The 21917-nt window shown below is 39.1% G+C and overlaps 2 protein-coding genes across 3 annotated transcripts; both read left to right on the forward strand.

Moving 5' to 3' along the window:
* The first annotated feature begins 3177 nt into the window (after positions 1-3177).
* Positions 3178-15489, forward strand: LOC128808293 (alpha-1-antitrypsin-like). Of its 2 annotated transcripts, XM_053979207.1 has the most exons (6): positions 3178-4041; positions 5691-6360; positions 7791-8061; positions 8750-8897; positions 9457-9651; positions 15420-15489. In XM_053979207.1, exons 2-5 carry the CDS (start codon positions 5703-5705, stop codon positions 9646-9648), a joined length of 1269 nt encoding a protein of 422 aa, XP_053835182.1. In that variant the 5' UTR covers positions 3178-4041; positions 5691-5702; the 3' UTR covers positions 9649-9651; positions 15420-15489. The 2 variants fall into 2 exon arrangements, with proteins under 2 accessions (XP_053835182.1, XP_053835181.1); XM_053979206.1 differs by lacking the exon at positions 15420-15489 and having other exon boundaries at positions 9457-11240.
* On the forward strand, positions 15420-21405 carry LOC128808295 (alpha-1-antitrypsin-like). The gene is made up of 5 exons (XM_053979210.1): positions 15420-15489; positions 17145-17786; positions 18431-18701; positions 19242-19389; positions 21073-21405. The coding sequence occupies exons 2-5, from the start codon at positions 17159-17161 to the stop codon at positions 21280-21282; spliced, it is 1257 nt and encodes a 418-aa protein (XP_053835185.1). The 5' UTR covers positions 15420-15489; positions 17145-17158; the 3' UTR covers positions 21283-21405.
* The last annotated feature ends 512 nt before the right edge of the window (positions 21406-21917 follow it).

A 21917-nucleotide genomic window follows, 5' to 3' on the forward strand; every position in this document is an offset into this window, starting at 1 on the left:
TCAAACACCTTAACATTTATTTCAAACATCTGCCAAATCCATGAAGTACAGACTGATTATTAGGGCATTTTTTGTTCAGTCCATAAACATGGATTTAAGAAATCTGTTTCCATATTTAAGAAGTTCATTTTCCACACAACACAGAAAACTCTGTATTTGACACATAAATTCTGGTTCTTCTCAGATTCAATAAATACAATACATAGAAAGGAAACTTTTGAGAGTTTAATGAATGAAACAAAATGGCATAATCTTCTTTCTTTCCTGAAACTTTAATTCTGAAATATTAATTTCAAGGCTTTGAAATATGAAAACGGTAACACAGCGATTTTGCACATCTCTTTGTGTTTCTCACTGTGCTTCTCTGAGATAGCTTTTTACATAGATAAATATTAAAAGAAAACTAGAGAAAATCTTGAATACGTTTTAAAATTATTAAATACAAAATTCATTATCCTGAAGTAATGATTTTAGTATCAATCAGAAACTGAACTCCTACTATATTATGTTTGACTGACATGTGAATCATAGTTCTGTGTTCCTCTCGGATAATTTCACAATACCATTCATCATCTGTAGCTTCTATTATCATCATTTGAAATTTATATGTTTGCCTCTCAAATTATGCAAATTACTAAAGACTCATTAAAGCAAAAAGTTCCTGACATTAATCTCCATCTACACTATAAATGAGCACATGGGTTCTGTCAAATGGGATAACAGAGCTAAGAAAAATATTTGTGGGGAAACAAATGCAGGAAAAGTTATGTGAACCATGACAAAACAGCATGGCTTACCTTCCATGCATCCCTCTTCCTTCCCTGCTGACTGGAAGGCCAGGGCTGGGCAGACCTTTCAGTCCTGTTGCAAGAACAGCAATTAATGGGAAAATCTGACTGCAACCATGTACGCCTTCAAGACATACTTTAGGTAAGTTCTTCAAACTAACTCTGACTACTGCCCCAGAGCCACCACCCCTCAGCTCCCTCACCGTCACTGCATCCTCTCAGCTGGAGTCTGGGGCCAGGGTAATCAATGGTGAATTTTGGTATTGCAAGTACTGTCTTGGTGGACAGGACACAAAGACAGCCTTGGGCCAGCCAACAGAGTTTCACATCTCCACCAGATATGTATTCTGTCAGGTGGAAGTTTGTCTGGGGTGGGGTGGCTGTGACTGCTCTGCAAATACTTTGTCCAGGTCCTTCCTCAGCTAAGGTTGGCATTTTGCTGCTTTGAGACAGTGCCATTACTTTTCCTTCAGAGTGCCCAGAATTACAGGAGAGTTTTGTAACAGCCTGAGAAAATGTTTCTATAGAGTGATGGTCTACACTGCATTCAGCAGGGCATGGTTGGGACTGCAGGCAAGGCATGCTGAGTATTTGCAGATGAAAGGAGCTAGGTAGCTTTTAAAAAAAGCATTTTGAATAAAATAGAGTCATATATAGGATGAATAGGAATAGAGTCATATTTTTAAGAAGGAACTAAGGTGTAAAACAAAGTAGCAGTGTAGGCATGCTTTATGCATTACTGTCTCCAGAAGCAGGCTCAGGGGTGGAGCAGCTGCTGGCTTGGAGAACTTCCTGGTAGGATGATGAACCTCTTCTTCAAGCCACCACCTCATGACAACAAGGATAGTTGAAACAAAGACAAGCAGATTTTGAAAGAGTTTCAAAAATTAATCCTTGCTGACTTTTAACAAGAGGCTAATACAGATTAATGTCTGAACAGCAAAAAAAAAATTGTGTTTGTATCTCTGACTGTTTTCTCACTGTACTGAAGCATGTTTTGGTTCACCTCAGAGTCATAGAGGGAATCCAGAATTAGCCCAAATGCTTGCAATATCGTTCTTTACAGCACCGTCTCTTTCCTGCTGCCTTCTGCTTCAGCTGGCCCTGCACAGTGGAGTTCATTGCCCAGGGCTCCTCCTCTGTTGTGACCAAACCAAGACTCAAAGAAAGCCTCTGAATGTAGGACAGTTTCTGAACTGCTGCCAAGTTCATTTGTGGAGAAAAAAAACCCAAGTTATGTGTTAATTACCTCTTCTGATCTGCTTTTCTTAGTACCATGTTGAAGCAGGTGCCCAAGCTGCATGATCAAAAATCTAAAGCCCCAGTGCAGGCCATAACACACTTCAGGAGATGCCTTAGCACTTGTGTCACTAGCTGGCAATAAGCTGGGGAGGTGCATTTGGTAGTACAGCTGCTCATGGCCAAGGACCTCTCCTCTTCAGAGTGTGTTTGCAGATGGCTATTATGCATGTTTGGGGACAACAAACATTAAAGCCAGCTGGCCCAGCGAGCACTGACTTCTACCTTCTTTGCATGGCTACATCAGCATTTATCTGTGTCCTCAGACAGTTGGAGGTTTTTTATCCATGTAATGTTTAACAGAAGTGCAAATATTTAACGCTGCTCACCTCTATGACTAAAGAAGTGCCCAGAACCACCAACAGCCTGTCTTGGAGAACCACGAGCACCTCTCACATTTTCCCTGAAAGACTGTACTTGTGCCATCAGGCATTCTGGCTTATACATTCATTCAACTTAAATACATGAATGTTTGTGGCTGGAAAAAAAAAAAAAAAAGAAAACAGGCTATTCCATCAAGCCTCACCTGACCTTCACAAGTGCTCCAAGGGACAACAGCAATTGGTACTCTAATAAGAAAAAATAAAAATTCAAAAATCAAAATACTTAACAGCAAACTTAGGCTGTATCTTAGGCAAACATGCAGTGTTAAGCTACACTCTGAAATTAAAAAAAAAATAAATAAAAGGAAAATGAAAAAATGAGTTGAGCCTGTAAATACCATGCAGGGAACCTATCTGCATGACCAAGGCTATGGATCCCCGCAGGTAAAGAATGACCTCTGAAAGCAGCATAGCTGGGAACGGCTGTGCTTACACAGTTTTACATACACAGCTCCTTGGTTCTACAGTATCAAGGGGATTGTGCTGTCTCTTCCTGAACAAGTCCTGCAAAGTGTAGCAGAGGCATAGAGAGACTAAGCAGGCATTCTCCTGGCTAGCTGATCAAACCATGCATCTGAACAGCTCATCCATTGGTGAATGGTGGTAAACCTGCTTCATGGCACTTATCTTCATCTTCTTTTGGAAGATTCCCAGGAAATACACCTTTATAAGAAGGGTGAGACTCACAGTTTGAGACTGCCTTTATTTATTACTGGTTAATATTTCTGGGCTACTCTCTTCCATCATTTGCAATTGTTTGATGCATTTGAGACTAGGTTGCTGTTCATATACATTACAGCAGTTGCATTTGTTCAGTATTCTCTTTGGGCACTTGCAGCAATGGCATGTATTTTATACAGGTTTTTCAAGTGCTGAAGTCTACATTAAGCACTTTTCAGATCTTGATAGGTTAGGTGGTCCTTAATAGAGATACAGAAAGGATCATGTGATTGTGAGGAGACCATTCAATACATTGCCACAGACCTAAAATTCACCATTCCTACAAGACTGAATGAGGTACCTTCTTTATTTACGAGGCCAAGGGTCTCATTGGCTTCTAAGTAGCGACCAGTGGGGTTTCTACTGTGTAGAAATAAAAGATGAGATGTTGACACATAAGTGGAGTCCAGTAAGCTGGGTAGCATGACTGAGGACAAATGGTGCTCATTGTAGCTCGCTCACCCTGGCCTTCAGAGCTTAGTGCTGGGCAAAATTGTGCTTCCAGATGAATGGTTATATTCATCTCAGGTAGCACACAGGGCAGAGTAGCTGCTCTTGACACCAAAATATAATTTCCAATAAATATTGCTTAGGAGTTGCATACCCTTTGGGATGTAATACTGTATTCTACTGACCAGCCTGAGCCCGTGGTCTTTGCTCTGTTTGGAGTGAAGAGATGTGGACATACGCATACAAGGTCCAAGAACACTGGATTCATCAGCATTCAGCTTTGTGCTTCTAGGTAATATGTATCTGAAGCCATGTAATGTTTAACAGAGGAAAACAGCAGTACGAGTAAAGCAGCAAGAAACAGCACAGCCCACTGAGAGCACGAGCCCTCTGAATGTAAAGTAAGTACCCAGTTATCTTTACCATAATGATTTTGACCCAGCTGTATGGTATTTAGCTAAGTGAGTCATAAAGCGCATCTGCTTTCAAAGGTGAAACCTAGTTTCTAAGTACTCAAATGACAGCTGAACTTAATTTCAAAAAATACTGAATAGCAAATTCTGGGGAATCATTACAGCAGCTCCACAGAGTATAACTCTGCTCTGAATATTAATCCCAAATAGCTCAAAAACATCTAGAAAAAATATGCTTCAATAACAGAAGAATTCTGACTTCTCAACTGTCAGTTTCATTTATCATTACTAATTTTCCTTAAAGCTTACAATCAGATAACCAAAACTGAAGTGAATGAGTAAATGTCTTGCATACACTAAGATGACCCAGACAGAAGTCACAAACTGATCTTGCTATGCCAATGTCCCCTGTAAATTCCAATTTACCCAGATCACACAGAGCAAAGCTGCAGAAAGACAAGCTGGCTCCTTTTCACCCAAATCTTAGTGGTCAGAGTGCTGTCCCAGGGTGGAGAGAATCCCAGTAAACATCTCATCTGCTCTGCTGAATCCATGTCTTTGAGTGCCTTTACATTGAATGGGGGTAAGCAGGTAGCCTGTGACCTTCTGCCTGAAGCTGTTCTGCTTCAAGCAGAACATTAGGTGAAGACTATTTGGAGCTTTTCTAGTCACTGGTACCATATTTTTAATGGGAATAGCTCTTGTTTTCTGAAAGGTAAAGCATCTTAGACACCAGAAATCATCCCAGCATGTTCTTGGTAGAACTGGTAAAAAAGAAAGCAGTAAGCAAAGACAAAAAGTGGTCACAGTCACTACAAATGTCCAAGATGCCCTGATCTAGTCTTGCTGCTGAGCACTACTCTGGCCTTAGGCATATTTACCTTACAAAAGAATACTTTCATGCTGATATGAAGCTTGGAAAGACAGGAGAGGCCAAGTCCACATTAATGGTCCCACCTTCCTATAACCAGATGTGGGATACACACAAGAAGGAACCCATCTGGACGACAAGTGGCACACGAGTGATCATTTAAAATAGACAAACGTATTCTGATTTAATCAGGTATTGAAGCAGAAGAATTTTAGCAGCTCTTAGGATTAGCTGCTTTGTAAAATGAGTCAGAAATAAGAGAAAATAGGACTTTTGAATTCTGCAATCTCATATTGTTTTCCTTTGCTATAGCAGTGTAGCATTGTTTTTTAACATAAACCTCATTCATATGCTAATAGCATAATAACCCCCGGACATCTTAGGAGACAAGCACAAAATAATTAATCAGAAGGCTTCTAATGTGTTGCTTTGCCATAAAAAAAAAAAAAAAAAAAAAAAAAAAAGCACATTTTCATTTCTTCTCTCCCTTGGACTCCTATTTTTCTATAATACTCACATGTTTCTTTCCCCACTAACAAAGAATTTTTGTAGCTAGAGTAAAGTAGAACTGATGTAGGCAGCAATGGATAGGGATTACAGGTAAACTCAGACGCACAAGGATTTAAAAAACACTTCCATAGCAAAGGAGGAGGTCAAGACATAACAGTGATTTCCGCTTGAAGGCAGTAGCAGACAGAAATGAAAGATGAGGTGTGGATACAGCCAACCTCCAGCATCCAAGAACTTTTGTTCTTTGTCCATGCAGTATCTGTGAAGAATGATGAAGGCCTTGCTCCCACTGTGCTTGCTGGTGGCCATGCTTCAGCCCAATGTCCACAGTCTGACCCAGACTGATCACCACACGGACCAGCCTGAGGCAACTGACCCCCAGGAGCAGCATTCTCTTGAGGTAGATGCTCTCAAGTCCTGCCAAAGGATAATCCCAAGCAATACAGACTTTGCCTTTCAATTTTACAGGCAAGCAACCACTCAAGAACCTGACAAGAACGTTTTCTTTTCCCCAGTCAGCATCTCTGCTGCCCTTGCCCTTCTAGCCCTGGGCTCCCGAGGCAGTAGCCAGGCTCAGCTGCTGGAAGGACTGGCCTTTAACCTCACAAGCATCCAGGAGGAGGAGATACATGATGGCTTTCGTCAGCTCCTCCGCTTGCTGAACCGCCCTGGCAGCCAGGTGCAGCTGAGCATGGGCAACACCCTGTTCATAGACAAACACCTGAAGCCAATGAAAACATTTCTGAAGGACATCAAAAAACTGTACAGAGGAAAAGCTGTCTCTAGTAGCTTCCAGAATTCCACTGAAGCTAAAAAAGAGATCAATGATTATGTAAAGAATAAAACTCATGGGAATATAAAACAAATACTTGAGGACCTTGATCCAAACACTCTGATGGTAATTGTTAACTACATTTATTTCAAAGGTAAGTTACATAGATGCTGTTTACTGCATCTGTTTTGTGTTGTTTCACCTGAAGTAAAACAAGTACACCAAGTTATTTTTGAATATTTTTTAAATAAATGTGTTTAGATGAGACTATTATGAAAAAAACCCAAAAGTTTTCAACTCTGAAGCCTCTTCCACATCTCAATTTTTCTAGCATATATTTAGACTTCTAAGCATAAAAGTTCATTTACTTGCAATATTCAGGCTCAGGGAATTGCCAGGGAATTTGTACATTGTTAAATTATCCTGTCAGACTTCATCTACTTATTAGTTTAAAAATCAAAACGTTTTCACATTGTACATGTGAATTAGAAAACTAAATTCTGAAGGTGATGATGATTAACAAAAATTGCCATTTACTTACAGTCCATGACTATTACATGGGTAGGTACCTCTGGAGTTGTCATCATATTACACACATCCCAAGAGGTATTTGAATGTATTGCTTTGAAATTATTAACTTCTTCTTGGGTGTTCATTTGTAGCAGCATGCAGGACATACACGGAATTTCCCACCCTGAAAGGAAAACATTTGGAAATTATGAACTTTTAGCAAAATAAAGAAAGATTTTATTTCAAATACTTTATAAATTTGGGTGATGTAATCTCATGTTTCCTAATCCAAGCACCACACCAGAGTAAATTTCTTTCCTAGAGAGCAAGGGAGAAGGCTTAAACTTATAAAGTAACCAGAATATTGTGGCATTTACATTCCATTATTTATTTTTCAAATTAGGCTATTTCTATTCAACATTAAAAAACAAAAAAAGCCAAAAAAACATACTTACAGAATGGTAAGCTGTAACCCCAGTCTATTTGTTCAGTGAATGACCTTTTTTATTACAAAATAAAATATCATAGAAAATTCAATTGAATAAACATAAAGACCAAAGCATTTTGAGGACTAAAGACCTTGAGGCCCTATTCCATTTACCATACTGCAGTTATGTTCAGGTCCAAAAGTTTGTATTTCTCTAGCATGTAAGCTTTTCCTTAGTGCTACAAGGTGAAAAACATATAAAAAACCATGTGAGGAGCATAACATGCTACCTTTTAAAAGTTAGACATCTGCTGTGAAACTTGCTTTATAAGCAATATTCTGAAAACAGCAAATTCCTTGATTCTGGTCAGTTTTCATTTGCTTCAAATAAAACATAAGGAAATACAATGAAGTTACTTCATTTAATTTATCTGACTTAGAAAGATTGTGTACAAATCCATACAAAATTTAACCTGTGGTATTTAATTATTACAGAGAATAAGACATTTAATAAACTTTGAATACTTTTTATTTCCAAGTGTAAATATTTAGATATGGTTTTATTTATTGTACTTTAGTCTGGACAATATTAATATATCCTCACTGAAAAAAGTATTCAATTCCATTCTTTCTCTTTTGGTTTTAAGCTTACTGGGAAAATCCTTTCAATATTAAGGGGACTCACAAGGACTTTTTCCATGTGAATGCAAAGACCTCAGTTGAAGTGGAAATGATGATTCGAGATGGATTTTATAAAGCCTACTCTGACAGGAAGCTGTCTTGCAAGGTGGTGCAGATTCCTTACAAGGGAGATGTTACAGCATTGTTTATCCAGCCCAATAAAGGAAAAATGAAACAGTTGGAACGTGTCCTGACAAAAAACACTGTTTCTAAATGGGAAAGATCTCTTCAAAGATGGTAAATATAGAATTTTGATTTGATGAATCGAGGTAGTCAGAATCCGAAGTCTGAATGCTATGGTCAGGTGTAGCAACATCTACAACAGTCAGGTGTTACAGTTACTATTTTGCATTTTTGATGGGAGGTTTAAACAATAGAAGTAGTATAAAGGATCAGACCAAATGATTTGATACTTTCAGCAAAAATTAGAATCAGAAAAATTTAGAAAATTGCCTTGTGATGAAAGAAGAGATCTCTGAGGAAATTTAATTCTTTTTCCCTCATACATTTTTTAGTTGATGCTAAGTATTGCCATTTCCTTTGCCACAAGCAAAATATTTTGAGTGGTAATACTGTGACAGCAGTTAGATCCCTCAGAGGAATGGGGTATGAATTCCAAAAGCAGAACCTTCAAGGTTTGAAAAAGAAATCAAACTTTGTCCCAAAAATGCTGGCCGCACTACTGTTTACTGTCTCATAAAGTGACTGTGTTCCAGAATTATAAAAGAAATATGAACTGATGTCTTTCTCCTTCCATACTTTTCTATCCTCCAGACCAGCATCTTCCTATCTTCTTTTTCTTGCCTTGTTTCTTAGATGAAAAACTAGCATTTCAGCACAGAAGAACCACCATCAAGTTAGGAATCTTCAGTCCAAGGCATGTTCTGATTGCAATAACTACCATAATTTATTTTTGAATTGACAGGAGGATGGAATTGCGTATTCCAAAACTATCAATTTCAGGCACCTATGACTTAAAGAGGATCTTAATGAATCTGGGTGTAACTGATGTGTTTTCTAATTGGGCTGATCTGTCTGGAATCACAGTAAACCCTGATGTGAAGGTTTCAAAAGTAAGTTTATGAGCAGAAACAGCCGTCTCTGGATTCCTTAACAGCCAATTGCCTCACCCTAAGCTCACCTGTGAAATTTTACTCATTGCTAGGGCTAGCTAATACTTGAAATAGAACATTTAGCTGATAAAGTCCCTTTAAACTCCCTCAGACTTCTCCAAGATCTGGAGATAAGGATATTTTCTCTTGTCTGACAAGCAAAGGTGGAGGATAGATGGAGGGGTGGGTTTAGCATTTAACCAGGAAACTAAACACAACATATTTTCTGCATGTAAAAGAAGTGCCTATGGGTAACTGTGTTGTGCATGTCTTGCATCAGCATATCCACCAAAAAAGTGGCCTTTTTCTAACATGCATTCTGTAATTTTAAAGGATTTAGAAACTGTTGTCACCATTAAAGGCTCTGTTGAGTGCCAAAAATATAAAATGGACCAGACTTGAAGAAAACATCCCATTTACTAAAAATAATGTGAAGATAGTTGAATTAACTTTGTGTTAATTTGAATAATTTCACACCACATCTTCCACATACATTAATTCTTGCTGTATTTTATTGTAGGCTACTCACAAGGCCCTGCTGAAGATTCATGAGAATGGCACAGAGGTTGCAGCAGCCAGCAGCATAGATTTTCTTCCTCATTCTGCTCCTCCCATTGTTAAATTCAATCATCCATTCTTGCTGCTGATTGTTGATCAGTATACTCAGGCCATCCTCTTCATGGGAAAAATTGTAAACCCAACTGAAAAATGACTGGTCAGTGGCTGGTCTTATTGATTTAAATTGCATTTTATGGAATTATTGACCATTGTCAAAAATTAAAATTAATGTATAAATTAATTAATAATTTAATAATAATTAATGTTAAAAAATAAAATAATAATTAATGTTAAAATTATATCCCAACAGTTACTAACAATTTTATTTTTCCCAAAAAAATCAGGAAAGAGTGCAGTCTTTCTTAGAAACATGCTTTTTGCTTCATCCTTCCGTAGAGAATAACCACTGAGATAAACCTATTAGTGAATTGTGAAGCATTTGATAAATCAGCCTTTTAGTGATCAGTGCCATCTTTGAAAAGCAAGGTAATATCCAGCTGAGAGACTCAGTTGAAATACTGTAAGTAAATAAAATTTGAGTGGATAAATCCAAATGAATTCTCTGCAAACTACAGGTTGGCTTCTGACATTGGTAGGGTTTCCAGCAGAAGGAAGGCATATCTGCAAATTACACACTGGGAGAGTCAGTCACTTTAGACCAGGCCTAGGCTCTTCCTTTGAAGGTCAAGTCTTATTCCATACTCTCCTTTAGGACATTCACAGCTGACGGCATCCACCCACATTGTGTTGGCTTCCCTGAGATGGCCATTAATGAAACAAATGCTACACAAACATCCTATGTGGAAGCAGTGCTGGGAAATGTTTTGGCTAGATATCTAAAAGTTTCTACTGGCATTGCATTATAGATTTAATCTTGTATTTCTTGTAAGTGGATGTTCAAAAAGGACAGGATATGAATACCTGGAAGGGGAAGAAACCAAACATTGAGATTAATCCTGTCTCCAGAGTTTATGTCTATGCTGGTAAATAAAGAGCCCTAAGGTCTGTTCCCTAACCATGAGGTCAGCCGCCTCATCACAGGTTGTATCCACATTGCTTAATTCTGACCCTGGCAAGTCATCCCATCTACTTCTTGGAAATGGCCCTTGGCCTGTGCTAACTCCAAAAACATGCTTAGCACTTGTTTGGAAGAATCATATGGTGGCATGTGTCTGAACTGTACTAAAAGTATAAGAATGTGTCTACAGGCTGATGGCCCCGTCTGTTCCCCAGAACTGCTCTGTGTACTGGGACAAATGGAGCCAGAGTAAACAACAGGGGAGTGGGAAAGTGTCCCTTCATCACTCAGCCCTACAAGCTCCCTCTCTGCTCTCAATTTGCATTTTTTTTTTTGAATAACACTAAGTTCCAGGTGATGCTGATAGGCCTTCACAACTACTTCTCAGAAATGAGGGAACTGGAGACCATGATGTGGAATAAGACTAGGCAGTTCAATAAACTCCCTTCAAAACTACGTCAAGTCACAGACTGCAAGACTCCCATGTACTTAGCACAGATGTGTTTGGGTGGTCTCTCCTGATTAGTCCTGTGCATTCACTGTAATTATGTATGCTTATTTTCACAGTAAATGTGAGTGCTTATTTTCAAAAAGGCTGCTCCTCATTAAGGATTTGTGCTGTTCCTTAGATGATACCGCAACCCTTTGATGACGCAGTTACCAGAAACACTTCAAAGCTGAGCACATAGAATCTACCATGAAGAATAAAATATGAAAGTTTAATTCTATTATGTTGTAACATAAATGAACTCAAATGCCATTTAAAATGTTATACAATTTACTGTGGAAGCACAGGCATTGTCCATCATCTATATCCCCTTTCCTCCTTAAAAATATTGAAACCAAGATTTTTGTTATGATCCAGAAAGTCTGTCACTAGGTCAAGGACCCAGCTGCTTGCTAAGTGTGGCCTGATGCTGCAAATTGGAACGAGCTGGCAGAAAAAGGCCATTGGAGAGTCTCCTTTGGCAGGTGGACCCCTTATTGAGAAAGGCTCAGCACCCAAAGCCAGCATCATGCAGCTGTCCTCCAACAACTGTGCAGGGGCAGGCAGAGAGAGCAGGCAGAGATGGAGGTGATAAAGAGCATAGCTCCCCACTCCTCAGACCTGGCAGTGATGTTAAAGCAGAGCACAACTGCAGTAATACTACTGCCAAATTAGTGCTGGGCCAGAGAGATATAATCAAATCCTAGGTGGTCAATTCATTCTCAAAGACAGTGCCAGACCAAAGGGAAACTCAATTTTTTTGATTGCTAAAAATGTTTAGAAGTTATTTTACTGACAAATCAGAATGACAAATATGACTATAACCTCATAAAGTAATAACTATAGAAGTTCTCAAAGGGCCAGATGAATGAATTTAGGAGTTGTTTTCGGCATGGTACCCATATATGAAATCTATTTACAATTTTACTTTTTTCTTTATCCATGATTGCATGAAATGCTCCTTTGCTGCATGTGAGCCTGTTGTCTTTAACTGCCAACAGCTCAGTGGCCAGAAGAAGAATAAAACTAAGCTCCACAGGAACAGCAGGCCCACGATGGATATCCTTTTGGGTGCTGTCAATGGATAGTCCTCAGAAACACACACTCTTCCTTATAGCTTTACAGGCAACTGACTGCCCAAGAACCTTGCAAGTGTTTTCTTCTCCCTGGTCAGCTTCTCTACTGCTTTTGCTCTGCTCTCCCTGGTCTCTGGAGCCACCAGTCAGGCTCAGGTGCTGAAAGGGATGGCCTTTGACCTCACTGGCACTCAGGAGGGCACAAAAAATTTTCATTTTCTGTCATTTATTTTAATTCTGGGAGTTACACATGCTATCTTTAAGTTCTTGTACCATTGTTATTAATTCAGGGTTTTGGTCTGTAGTCCTAACTACTTGAGTTTGATGTATCTTTTGAAAAGAGAAAGTCAAGCTAAGATACATTTTGAGAGCAAAATTTTGGTCTTGAATTCTACTTACTATTACTTATTTTCACCCCTGTTTTAATTGCGTGTTTTTTATAAAACTTCTAACAACTAGTTTTGAAAATCTTTGGTAGTGTCAGGTATGTCTACAACTCTACTATCTGGGAACTTAATGGAAAATATATCAGGAAAATCTGAGATGAGCTGTCAGTGACAGATCACCCATACTGAACATTACAGTGCTGGCTGATTGACTTGAATGAAATTCACATCAGGGCCTAAATGCTTGTATGCTTTTGGAAACACTTTTTCATTCAATGCTAGGAGATTACTTTCTGAACAGAGATGAAATAATCATCTGAGGTAAAATGTCTGTTAAAAGAAAAGGAATCACACCTGATAAAAAAAAGGACTTTATTTTCTTCTGAGATATATCACAGAAGGAAAAAATAGAGTATTTGGTTCTGCTTCTACAGCTTTCTTCTAGCAGATTATGAGTTTATACGAAAATTCAATTCAAAGATTCTTACTGCATTGGTGAAGGAAGCTGAAAACAAAGTAGGAAACTTCTAGTTTCTATTCCCAGTTCTGTCACAAACTTTTGCTTAGCCTTCAGCTTTCTTTTTCTTTCCATTAGTCATTCTGGTTTTTGAAATGGGAGCCTAAAGCACTTTCATTATCTGAGGAGAAAAGGATTAAATATTTGTAAGACATGGAGAGTATATCTGGAATGCCCTCTACAGAAAAAGATAAAATTACTGAAAGGAGTTTATTTTTATTCTACATATACCAGTTTTGCAATGATACCAATCTCCTGATTTTAATGGAGTTATGTATGTCAAGAAGTCAATTTAGATGAACTTTTGTAGACATACCTTGAATAATACATCTTTATAGGGGAACAAGAAATAGCTGGATGATGATTTATCGTGCAATGTACACATTTATCTTGCTGATCTTTTGTTTATATAGTCAGAAATCCTTTGCCCTGGAAAGCCCTCAAATATAACAAGCAAAGCCAGCATGCAGTAATCAGATGACCAAGCAGCAACTGAAATATGATAATCTGATGACCAAGCAGCAACAGAAATAAGTTCATGATACACGATGAAACTGCTCCTGTAAGGAGGAACCAAGACACATTGCATAACTGAGCAGAGTCAGGGAGAGCAGAAAGAGAGATAATTAAATCATTCCTTAATTCCTTCCATATAGACCATTATCAGGCCAATGGGAAAAGCATGTTTGTCAGTCCTTTATATGACTACCCTGGTTCCTGGAGCAAGAGTCCCCCTGTCTGAGCCACCACTTATCTCAAAACATCCAGGAACTCCACACGCTCTTCTGTGCAATTCCCCTGGATGGCTCTCCTTTGCAAAACTACACAAAACTTCTAGTTTGGCCTTGCATATCCCCATGTTCTGTGGACACAGCCATTTTCAACAACAGGAATGTGCAATGAAGTAACAAACTGCTTTCTTCTCCCTGTGTTTTTCCTGGCTGACATGCAGGTGGTATGTGTGACTATGTGTGGTAATTCACCCTCATTTTCCATTGCCTTCAACAGAAGCAACATATATTATCCAAGAGTCTCTATTTCTGGCACCTACGACCTAAGGGAGATTTTCAAAGGACTGGGTGTGACTGATGGATTCATTAACCATGCTGACCTGTCTGGAATTGCTGGGAAGCTGATTCTTTGAAAATGGTCATTTGTGGGTCTTAACCTTCTCTAGGAAGACACTTGGGCCAGGGTCAGAGGAATCTGGTGCCTGGGAGTTGTGAGCAGGGACAGAAGCAACTTTCCACTCTCTCCCTGACTTGCTGTGTTCTGCTGCATCTCCTGGGAGAAAGGAGAGGAATCACTGCAGCAGCTTTGCTGTTCCCAGAAATTCTTCTCAAGAAACAGTGGCATCCTTTAGATGGTTAGCCAAGCATTAGGACTGGGCTGAAAGATTAATGCTATCTATGTAGGCAGGCCTAGGCTTGAGAGAAATATCTTGTCTTTGCTAGAGTTAAGCAACAGCATACTTGCTACTCCTGAGACTTGGTCATTTTACATAATACTGCAATAAGCGTTCTGGGTACTTGCACATATCATGAAAAAAAACCCTCTCTGTAGGAATACATTCTGACCAACCCTGCCTCTGTCTTGTAAGAGAGAGTAGTTACATAGCAATAACAATGATGATTGATTCCTATGTGTAGATAAATTGTAAGTTTACCTGGGGCGAAATCATGTACATTCAATGGAAATAATTAGTCATTGCTAATTAGGATAAGTGCCATGCACCTCATCCTTAAATAACCTTCTAAATAGCTAAATTGTGCCTGTTTCAGCTTCCTCTGAGAGGGATCCCAGAGTAAGATACATATGATATGTATGTAATTTATGCTTAGCTTATGCGCAAGGGGTTAAGGTCTTCTCTCTTCTCCCCAGTTAACATTTTGCTGTGGAAAAGTTTGCCTATTTCATTCTTTTATTTGTTTTCTTATTTCAGTTATTTTTCAAGCTATGCTATGCTTTGCTTTTCACTTAGTAGTTTCTAAAATACTCATCAATGGTCCTTCAAAAAGCTAACCAGTGTTCTGAGCCCATCTCACCCTAGGGCAGGGTGGAGCTGTACCTGAACAAACTTGCTGCTGCCTTGGGTACTCAATTAGATGGCATTGCTGCATCAGGGTATCCTGTGCAGAAAGTTCAGTGGGATAGGGCATCCATGTTCTCGGCCTTTTCTTAGCTTTTCAGTTCTTCCCATGTTCTATTTTCAGGAACTGATTTACCACAGTTATTGGTACAGCATTTTTACATACAGTTTAGCTTGAGCCAAGAGTAGCAAAGTCTCTGATCTTTCTTTCCCTTTAGAGCCCTAGGTGCTGGCATCATTCTGGCTGTGTGATGGGAAAAAGACTTTAAATATTTGATATCCCAGAAAAAAATAGTTTACTTAATCTTTGCTTTGCAAATAACTCTTATTTGCCCTGTTTAATCTTTACCAGGGGACATTAACTTAATACTAGAAAGCAAATGAATGAGGGAAGAAGCACTGTGAAAGAAAAGTCCAGCACAGTAAGTACCATACTATACTTTCTTAGAAGTCTTTGAATTTATGCTCTGTGTGATCCCTTCTATTTACTGCTGAGATTAATTTGTTTTGTACAGTAATTGGAAATTATTTTAGCTTCTGGAAGCATTTTCTGAATGTTTGAAGCAAAATTCATTCAGCAATCCATCTCCTAGCTATAGTGACAGGATGATAGGGATTTGAAGTCCAAAAAGAATACCCAACAATCAGTACCAAGATGAAGAACAAAGTCTTGTCGCTGCTCCCAGAGGAATAAATTTAGCTGAAATCTCAATGTCTGGAATAGTTATTCCAGGCTGATGCAGGGCTAATGAGAGTAGCTTCATTTCTGTCTAGTATGCTTAAAGACCAGGCTACTTGCAGTCAAATCAGTTACTTGAGAGAAATCAGTCTCTCTCAAAGGCAGATTTGGAGAATTATGAAATGAATTGTTATCAGAACAAAATGAATTATTAAAAGCTAGAATGCCTTTTTTTCCTGAGTCAGTGTTTATACCCAACATTTTAGACATGCTGAGTATAGCTCCCATACTCAGCACTTCAACAGCTTATGTCTCCAGTTTTTCATAATGGATATCCAGAAAAGGGGAAACCTGGAAATAACAACTCCCCATAATAAGTCTGGTGCAAGACCTGAACCTGGCATTAGACACACAGCCTGAGGCAGATTCTGGGCAGAATCTCATTCAGGATAAGTATACAGCTGCTATGAACAGTATTCAGACCATCTCTATATCCCTGAGGGCCAGTGCTTGCCCCATGGGTTTGAGTTTCTGTCACTTGAGATAATTTAGGCGTGGCACTATATGGAGAGCATTCTTCTCCAATATGTCGCAGTATTCCTCCCCCAAAAGGACAGAAGAGAGACTGTGGGGTTATGTAGAATTTGCTTATGTTGGTTGAAGGAAAAGGAAATGTTACCAAATTACATATACACAGCAAGGCAGATTCCATTGTAGCTTTTCCTAAGCTCTTGAGTCTTGAGCTTTGCAATTTTATGGATAGCTTATGTGCAATATAGAGTGTCAAAAAAAACTTCTTGATTTCGCCTCAATTTGCTGAAACACCTTAAGGTAAAATCTTGAAATAATATAGGTCTTCAGTCAGAGCTGTTACATAAGAGGCAGAAATATATAAACAGTTTAAGGGTGGATTTAGGTAATTTAGGTATTTAGGTGGACTTTATAAACTGCTATAACTATCTCTGCAAGGCTTGAAAACCAAAGTCATAACAAGACCATGGGTACCACAGAAACATATCTGCAAAAGTTGGTCCCTCTGCCACAGACCTCACCAGATAGATGGGTGCCAAAACATGAGCTCAGCCATGTATCCTAAGGTACTGAGGAATGCACTGAGGCCATGCTAGTCAGAAGCAAGAACTATTTCACACATAATACCTCAGGAAAGCTGATTCTTTCCTGGTCATACCACATTATTGTCTTATTTCCTTTGTTCCTTGGTCACAAACTAAAAGAACTGACTAGAAATAAACTGTGGGCCAGTCCATTCCAGAGGCCAAGTAGAAGAGTAGTTTTAATGACTGATATCTGAAAATCAGTATCTAGAATACAAAATCTTTTTATCCAGTAACGAAAAACTTCTCTAGATCTAAAAGTTGGTCTGTTCTTTCTTAACAGGACTGTTCAGGACAATGAAGTCTGCATCGTATTTGTGTTTGCTGCTTCTTGGACTTCAAGTCCAGGGTCAACAGCAGGTACAGCAAATACCAGTCGCAGAAGATCAGTCCCAGGCTGATCGTGAAAACTTGCCTTATGTCAAGCTAGCCCCCAGCAATGCTGACTTTGCATTTAAGCTTTACAAGCAGATCAGAGATGACACGGGCGACGGAAACATTTTCTTCTCTCCTTTGAGTATCTCCACTGCCTTTGCAATGCTCACCCTGGGGGCCAGATCAAACACGCTCAGAGAGCTGCAGCAAGTCCTTGCCTTCAACCTGACACAGATGGAGGAGCAGGAGGTTCATGAGGGATTTCAGCGTATCCTCCAGATGCTGAATGACCCTCACCGAGAAGAGCAATTGAACATGGGCAATGCCCTATTTGTAGATAGCCAAGTGGAATTGCTTCAAAACTTTTTAGATCATGTCACGAATTTTTATTATGCTGAACCTGTTTCTACTAACTTCCAGAATATTCCACAGGCTAGAAAGGAAATCAATATGTATGTGGAAACAAAAACACATGGCAAAATTGTTGATTTAGTCAAGAGTCTTGATTCAGAAACAATGATGGTTCTCATTAACTACATTTTCTTTAAAGGTGAGTGACAGACATGGGTAGCAGCTATACAAATAAGCTCTGGAAGTTCTAAGAAACAAAACTTTTTCCCATTGTAAACACATCATCTAATTTAAAACACATCTTTCTGGCTTTAAATTACACAGGAAAATATTTGAAAGACAGGTATGAAGAATCATTTTCTATATGAGAAATTTTTAAAAAATGAAAAAATATCAGAACCAGCAGAAGTACTGATCAATGTCATGTAAATTTTAAACCAGGTTCAGAGCTGAAGATATTCAGAACTTATGATCATTTGTTGAAAAGCACAGGTATTTGGCTGTGTAGGACATGGTCAAACACAGATGACACTTGCATGAAAAGAATAAGCCTGAAGCTTATATGGTTGGAGTCTGTGAAAGATTTACCATTATCTGAATAGGCAAAGATTCATCTCTTTTCCACTGCAAGCCTCGGCCTATACTTTTCTTGTGTGATTTTTATTAAAACCGTTGAAAAGAGATGAAGCTTCTTTCCATGGCCAGGCAACAAGCATCCTTAAATTGAGATAGGCTTGTTGCTGTCTCTACAGTTCAAGTATATTATCTTAAGCATCAATTAATGTGACATGCCTTTATTAGTCCCTTTTTTTTTCAATTCTATACTAATTCTTTTTTTCAAAGGCTTCTGGGAAAGACCTTTCAACAGTTTAAACACGAGAGATGATGACTTCTTTTTGGATGCCAAGAATTCTGTTAAGGTCAAAATGATGCATCAAAACAAGAACTATAATGTCCACAGGGATGAGAAGTTGTCTTGCTGGGTAGTAGAAATCCCATACAAAGGAAATGTCACTTCATTGTTTGTTCTGCCTGATCAAGGGACAATGAAACAGGTGGAAGATGCTCTGCTAAAAGAAACAGTGTCTAACTGGTTGAGAGCATTTGAAGAAAGGTAATATTTTAATTGTGGCTTTGTTTAAATATTGAATAGGCTAAAACTACTCATCCAGGAAAGGTAAAGCTTAGGATACCATGATCAGTTGCTAAGTACAGCTCTGAGGAACAAGCACTACTCAGCTTCTTTAACTCAGACAAGCTATCATGTGATTTCACACCAAAGGGGAACCCTCTCAACTCCCCCAGGCACAGCTCCCAGTTGTGAGGATCCTGCACATGGGTAGATTGCCCTCAGGAACCTGTCTTCAGTAGAAGGAATCCAGTTAAAAAGAAAATACAATTTCTTTTTCTCCAGTCTGGATACCTTCCAGTCAGTCACTTTCATAAACCATCACTCTACCCCTGTACCACAGATCAGCTTGTGGCTGGTGGGACAGGTACCTCAGTTTCTGCTTCTCTAACATGAGATTTATCTCTGTCTTAGAAAGCCAAGCCTTAGCTCTGTGGGTATTTGGGATGGATATATACCTGCAACAGATACTGCATCAAGAGATCTTGCAATAACAAACTCACATTTTTATTTATTTTTGAAAAGAAAAATCTACTTGGATCTTCCAAAATTCTCTGTCTCTGGTTCCTATGATGTTAAGAGCCTGTTTAAGAAAATGGGTGTGACAGAGCTGTTCAGTGATCAGGCTGATCTCTCTGGAGTGGCAAAAAATCTTCTTCTGAAAGTTTCCAAAGTAAGTATGCAAGCAGGGATGGTAATCAAGAGATTTTTCTGCCTTGTTTGTATGCAGGTTTAATCCTACAAATAGGCTGATCCTACCCTTGAAGTGTAGTCATTAATTATGGTAATAAAGGAAGGAAAAGGTTAGGCATCAAATGGCTGCTGTTCCTACAATTTAATATTAAATTGTTTACTGCATAGTGATCCTACAAACTTTGCTGAAAGTCTCTGAAGGAGAAAACAACTGGAAAGCATAGCAGGAATAATTTCACAAACAGCTGATATTAAAGAAGCAATGCATGACAAAAATCATAGTTACAACGTAAGTCTGGGAATAGTCATTCTTATGTATAAACCTTTCATTATCACATTGTCTGAGCATTTCAAAATTTATATAGACAACAGACTTGTGGGACAGGGATAGCCCCATTTCACAAGCAAGATATGAGAAAACAGACAAACAAAATGATTTCTCTAGAGTCCCAAGGAGTATATGCCTCGTGTCATGAGGGAGGTGATCCTTCCCTCTATCCTTCACTTGTGAGACTACCTCTGGAGTTCAACATATCCAGTTTGGGGCTCCAGATACAAAGGACACATGGATACCCTGGAGCAGAGTGATCCAGAGGAGGGTGAGCAGGATGGCTGTGTGGCTGGAGCCCTGGATGATGAGGAGAGGCTGGGAGAGCTGGAGCTTCCAGTCAGGAGAAGGAGGGTGAAGGGGCCACTGGCTGCAGATATTTATTAGAAAGGTAGAGACAAGATGGACACAGACTCTTCTTGCAGATGAGGTGTGATACATCAAGGGACAACACACAAAATATAGAAAATGGGATATTGTGATTGGGTTTTACATTAAAAAAAATTCACCATGAGGGTGATCAAAAACTAGTATGGGTTACTTATGAAATTTCTGTCCTTTGAAATACTCGAATTCTGACTGGATTAAATCCTGAGTAACCTCATTTGGTGTCAGAGGTGACACAGTGCAGGAGGGTTGGCATTCAATGGCCTCTAGAGGTCCTTCCATCATATATTATTTGTGATTCCTCACATTCCTCCTTATGTCATGTGGAAACACCTGGATTGTAGGTATGGGATTGATGCCTGCAAAGCCAAGTAAACTAGTGAAGGGTAAGCACAGACTCATGAGAGGAAATTTTGGATGTGCTGCAGACAATGAAGGAAGAAAACAGAGGGCTGTTCAAAACCAATGAAATAGCTCATGTGAATTCCTAAATATGAATTTGCTATACCTACCATAGAAAGTCCTGAAAAATCTTATCCATTGGCTGTGTTACAGAAAGACGCTCTATAAAGCTTGTCACTTGTTTTTGCATAGAGAACTATTTTGCTTACACAGAACTTGATGCAAAATTAAAAATTTCTTCTTTTGTGTTCTTTTGTGTCTCAGTTACTCTGAGAAACAACAGAATAATAAATATCCTCTATGTTGCTCAGTCTCTGCAAGCAGGCATGTTTGACTCTGACTGTTAAAGAAAACTTTTCCTGAACTCAAAGCAAACTTTGCTTGTCTTGGAAAGGCTGGACACTAGTATTTTTTTTCACACAAGTTCTACATTCATTCTGTGTTTTCTTTTAAGGATTACCTTCTCACAGTGTTAAAGCAAGCAAAATTTCCTCCAGCTGCTTCTCTCTCTTCTGCACCTAGATTATAATCTCTGTTTCCTTGCAGGCAATTCACAAGGCCGCGGTGGATGTCAGAGAGAATGGCACAGAGGCTGCTGCAGTGACTATGTTAGAATTAGTACCAATGAGTCTACCATTTCCTCCTCCTCCTCACATCACCTTCAACAGGCCCTTCCTGATGATGGTTATTGACAAAACCACTGATGGCCTGCTCTTCCTGGGGAAAATTGTCAACCCAACTGCAAAGGAAGACTAGGCCAGAGCACTTATACTCTCCAGTGCAGAGAGGAGAGCTTATGCACATCCCAGGAATTTCTTTGTAAAGTAGGACTAGAACTGATCTGATGCGTAATTAACAAATAAATAAATCTTCTGTCAAGTTCCTCTTTACTTTAAAACTGACATTCAGGTACAAACATTATAGGCTGTTCTTATAAAATTACTCAGCCCAAGTAGGCAGCCATGGGATCTTCAACATATGCACATTTTCTGTGTAGTTATCATGGTGTCAGGGTTTTTTGTATGCAGGTACAACTCCCTGCTGTTGGCTGAGAAACTTCCTGTGTCTCCAATTTCCTGTCCTAGCCTCACAAACCACATGTCTATCCCTTTCAGCTGGGGAACCCTTCTTTTCCTCCCTCTCATTCCAACACGAATCCCAGAAGAAGTTTCCTTCCTCTTTGAAGTCCTTCCATGGAAAGGGAAACAGAGACATAGAATTGTTTTACCTTTCCTCTCCTAGATGGTGGATGCTCCTTGGTAAAGAATAATACTTTTCCTTCTAGCTCAACAGCTGCGTTCTACCAGCTTCAAACCTTGCTCCCTTCTGCACTTCTCACTATTTGCTCCAGAAAAAGGGGCCCAACATTTCTGGCAAGGCAAGAATTTAGC

The sequence above is a fragment of the Vidua macroura genome, chromosome 6, assembly GCF_024509145.1.
Source record: "Vidua macroura isolate BioBank_ID:100142 chromosome 6, ASM2450914v1, whole genome shotgun sequence".
Lineage (NCBI taxonomy): Eukaryota > Metazoa > Chordata > Aves > Passeriformes > Viduidae > Vidua > Vidua macroura.

What these genes read in the sequence shown, in the direction of transcription:
- LOC128808293 (XM_053979207.1), top strand. Translation starts at nt 5,703, where the DNA reads ATGATGAAGGCCTTGCTCCCACTGTGCTTGCTGGTGGCCATGCTTCAG. An exon ending in TAACTACATTTATTTCAAAG is followed by an intron (nt 6,361 to 7,790) that starts GTAAGTTACATA and finishes TTTGGTTTTAAG; the next exon opens with CTTACTGGGAAAATCCTTTC. An exon ending in GAAAGATCTCTTCAAAGATG is followed by an intron (nt 8,062 to 8,749) that starts GTAAATATAGAA and finishes TTGAATTGACAG; the next exon opens with GAGGATGGAATTGCGTATTC.
- LOC128808295 (XM_053979210.1), top strand. Translation starts at nt 17,159, where the DNA reads ATGAAGTCTGCATCGTATTTGTGTTTGCTGCTTCTTGGACTTCAAGTC. An exon ending in TAACTACATTTTCTTTAAAG is followed by an intron (nt 17,787 to 18,430) that starts GTGAGTGACAGA and finishes TTTTTTTCAAAG; the next exon opens with GCTTCTGGGAAAGACCTTTC. An exon ending in TTCTTCTGAAAGTTTCCAAA is followed by an intron (nt 19,390 to 21,072) that starts GTAAGTATGCAA and finishes GTTTCCTTGCAG; the next exon opens with GCAATTCACAAGGCCGCGGT.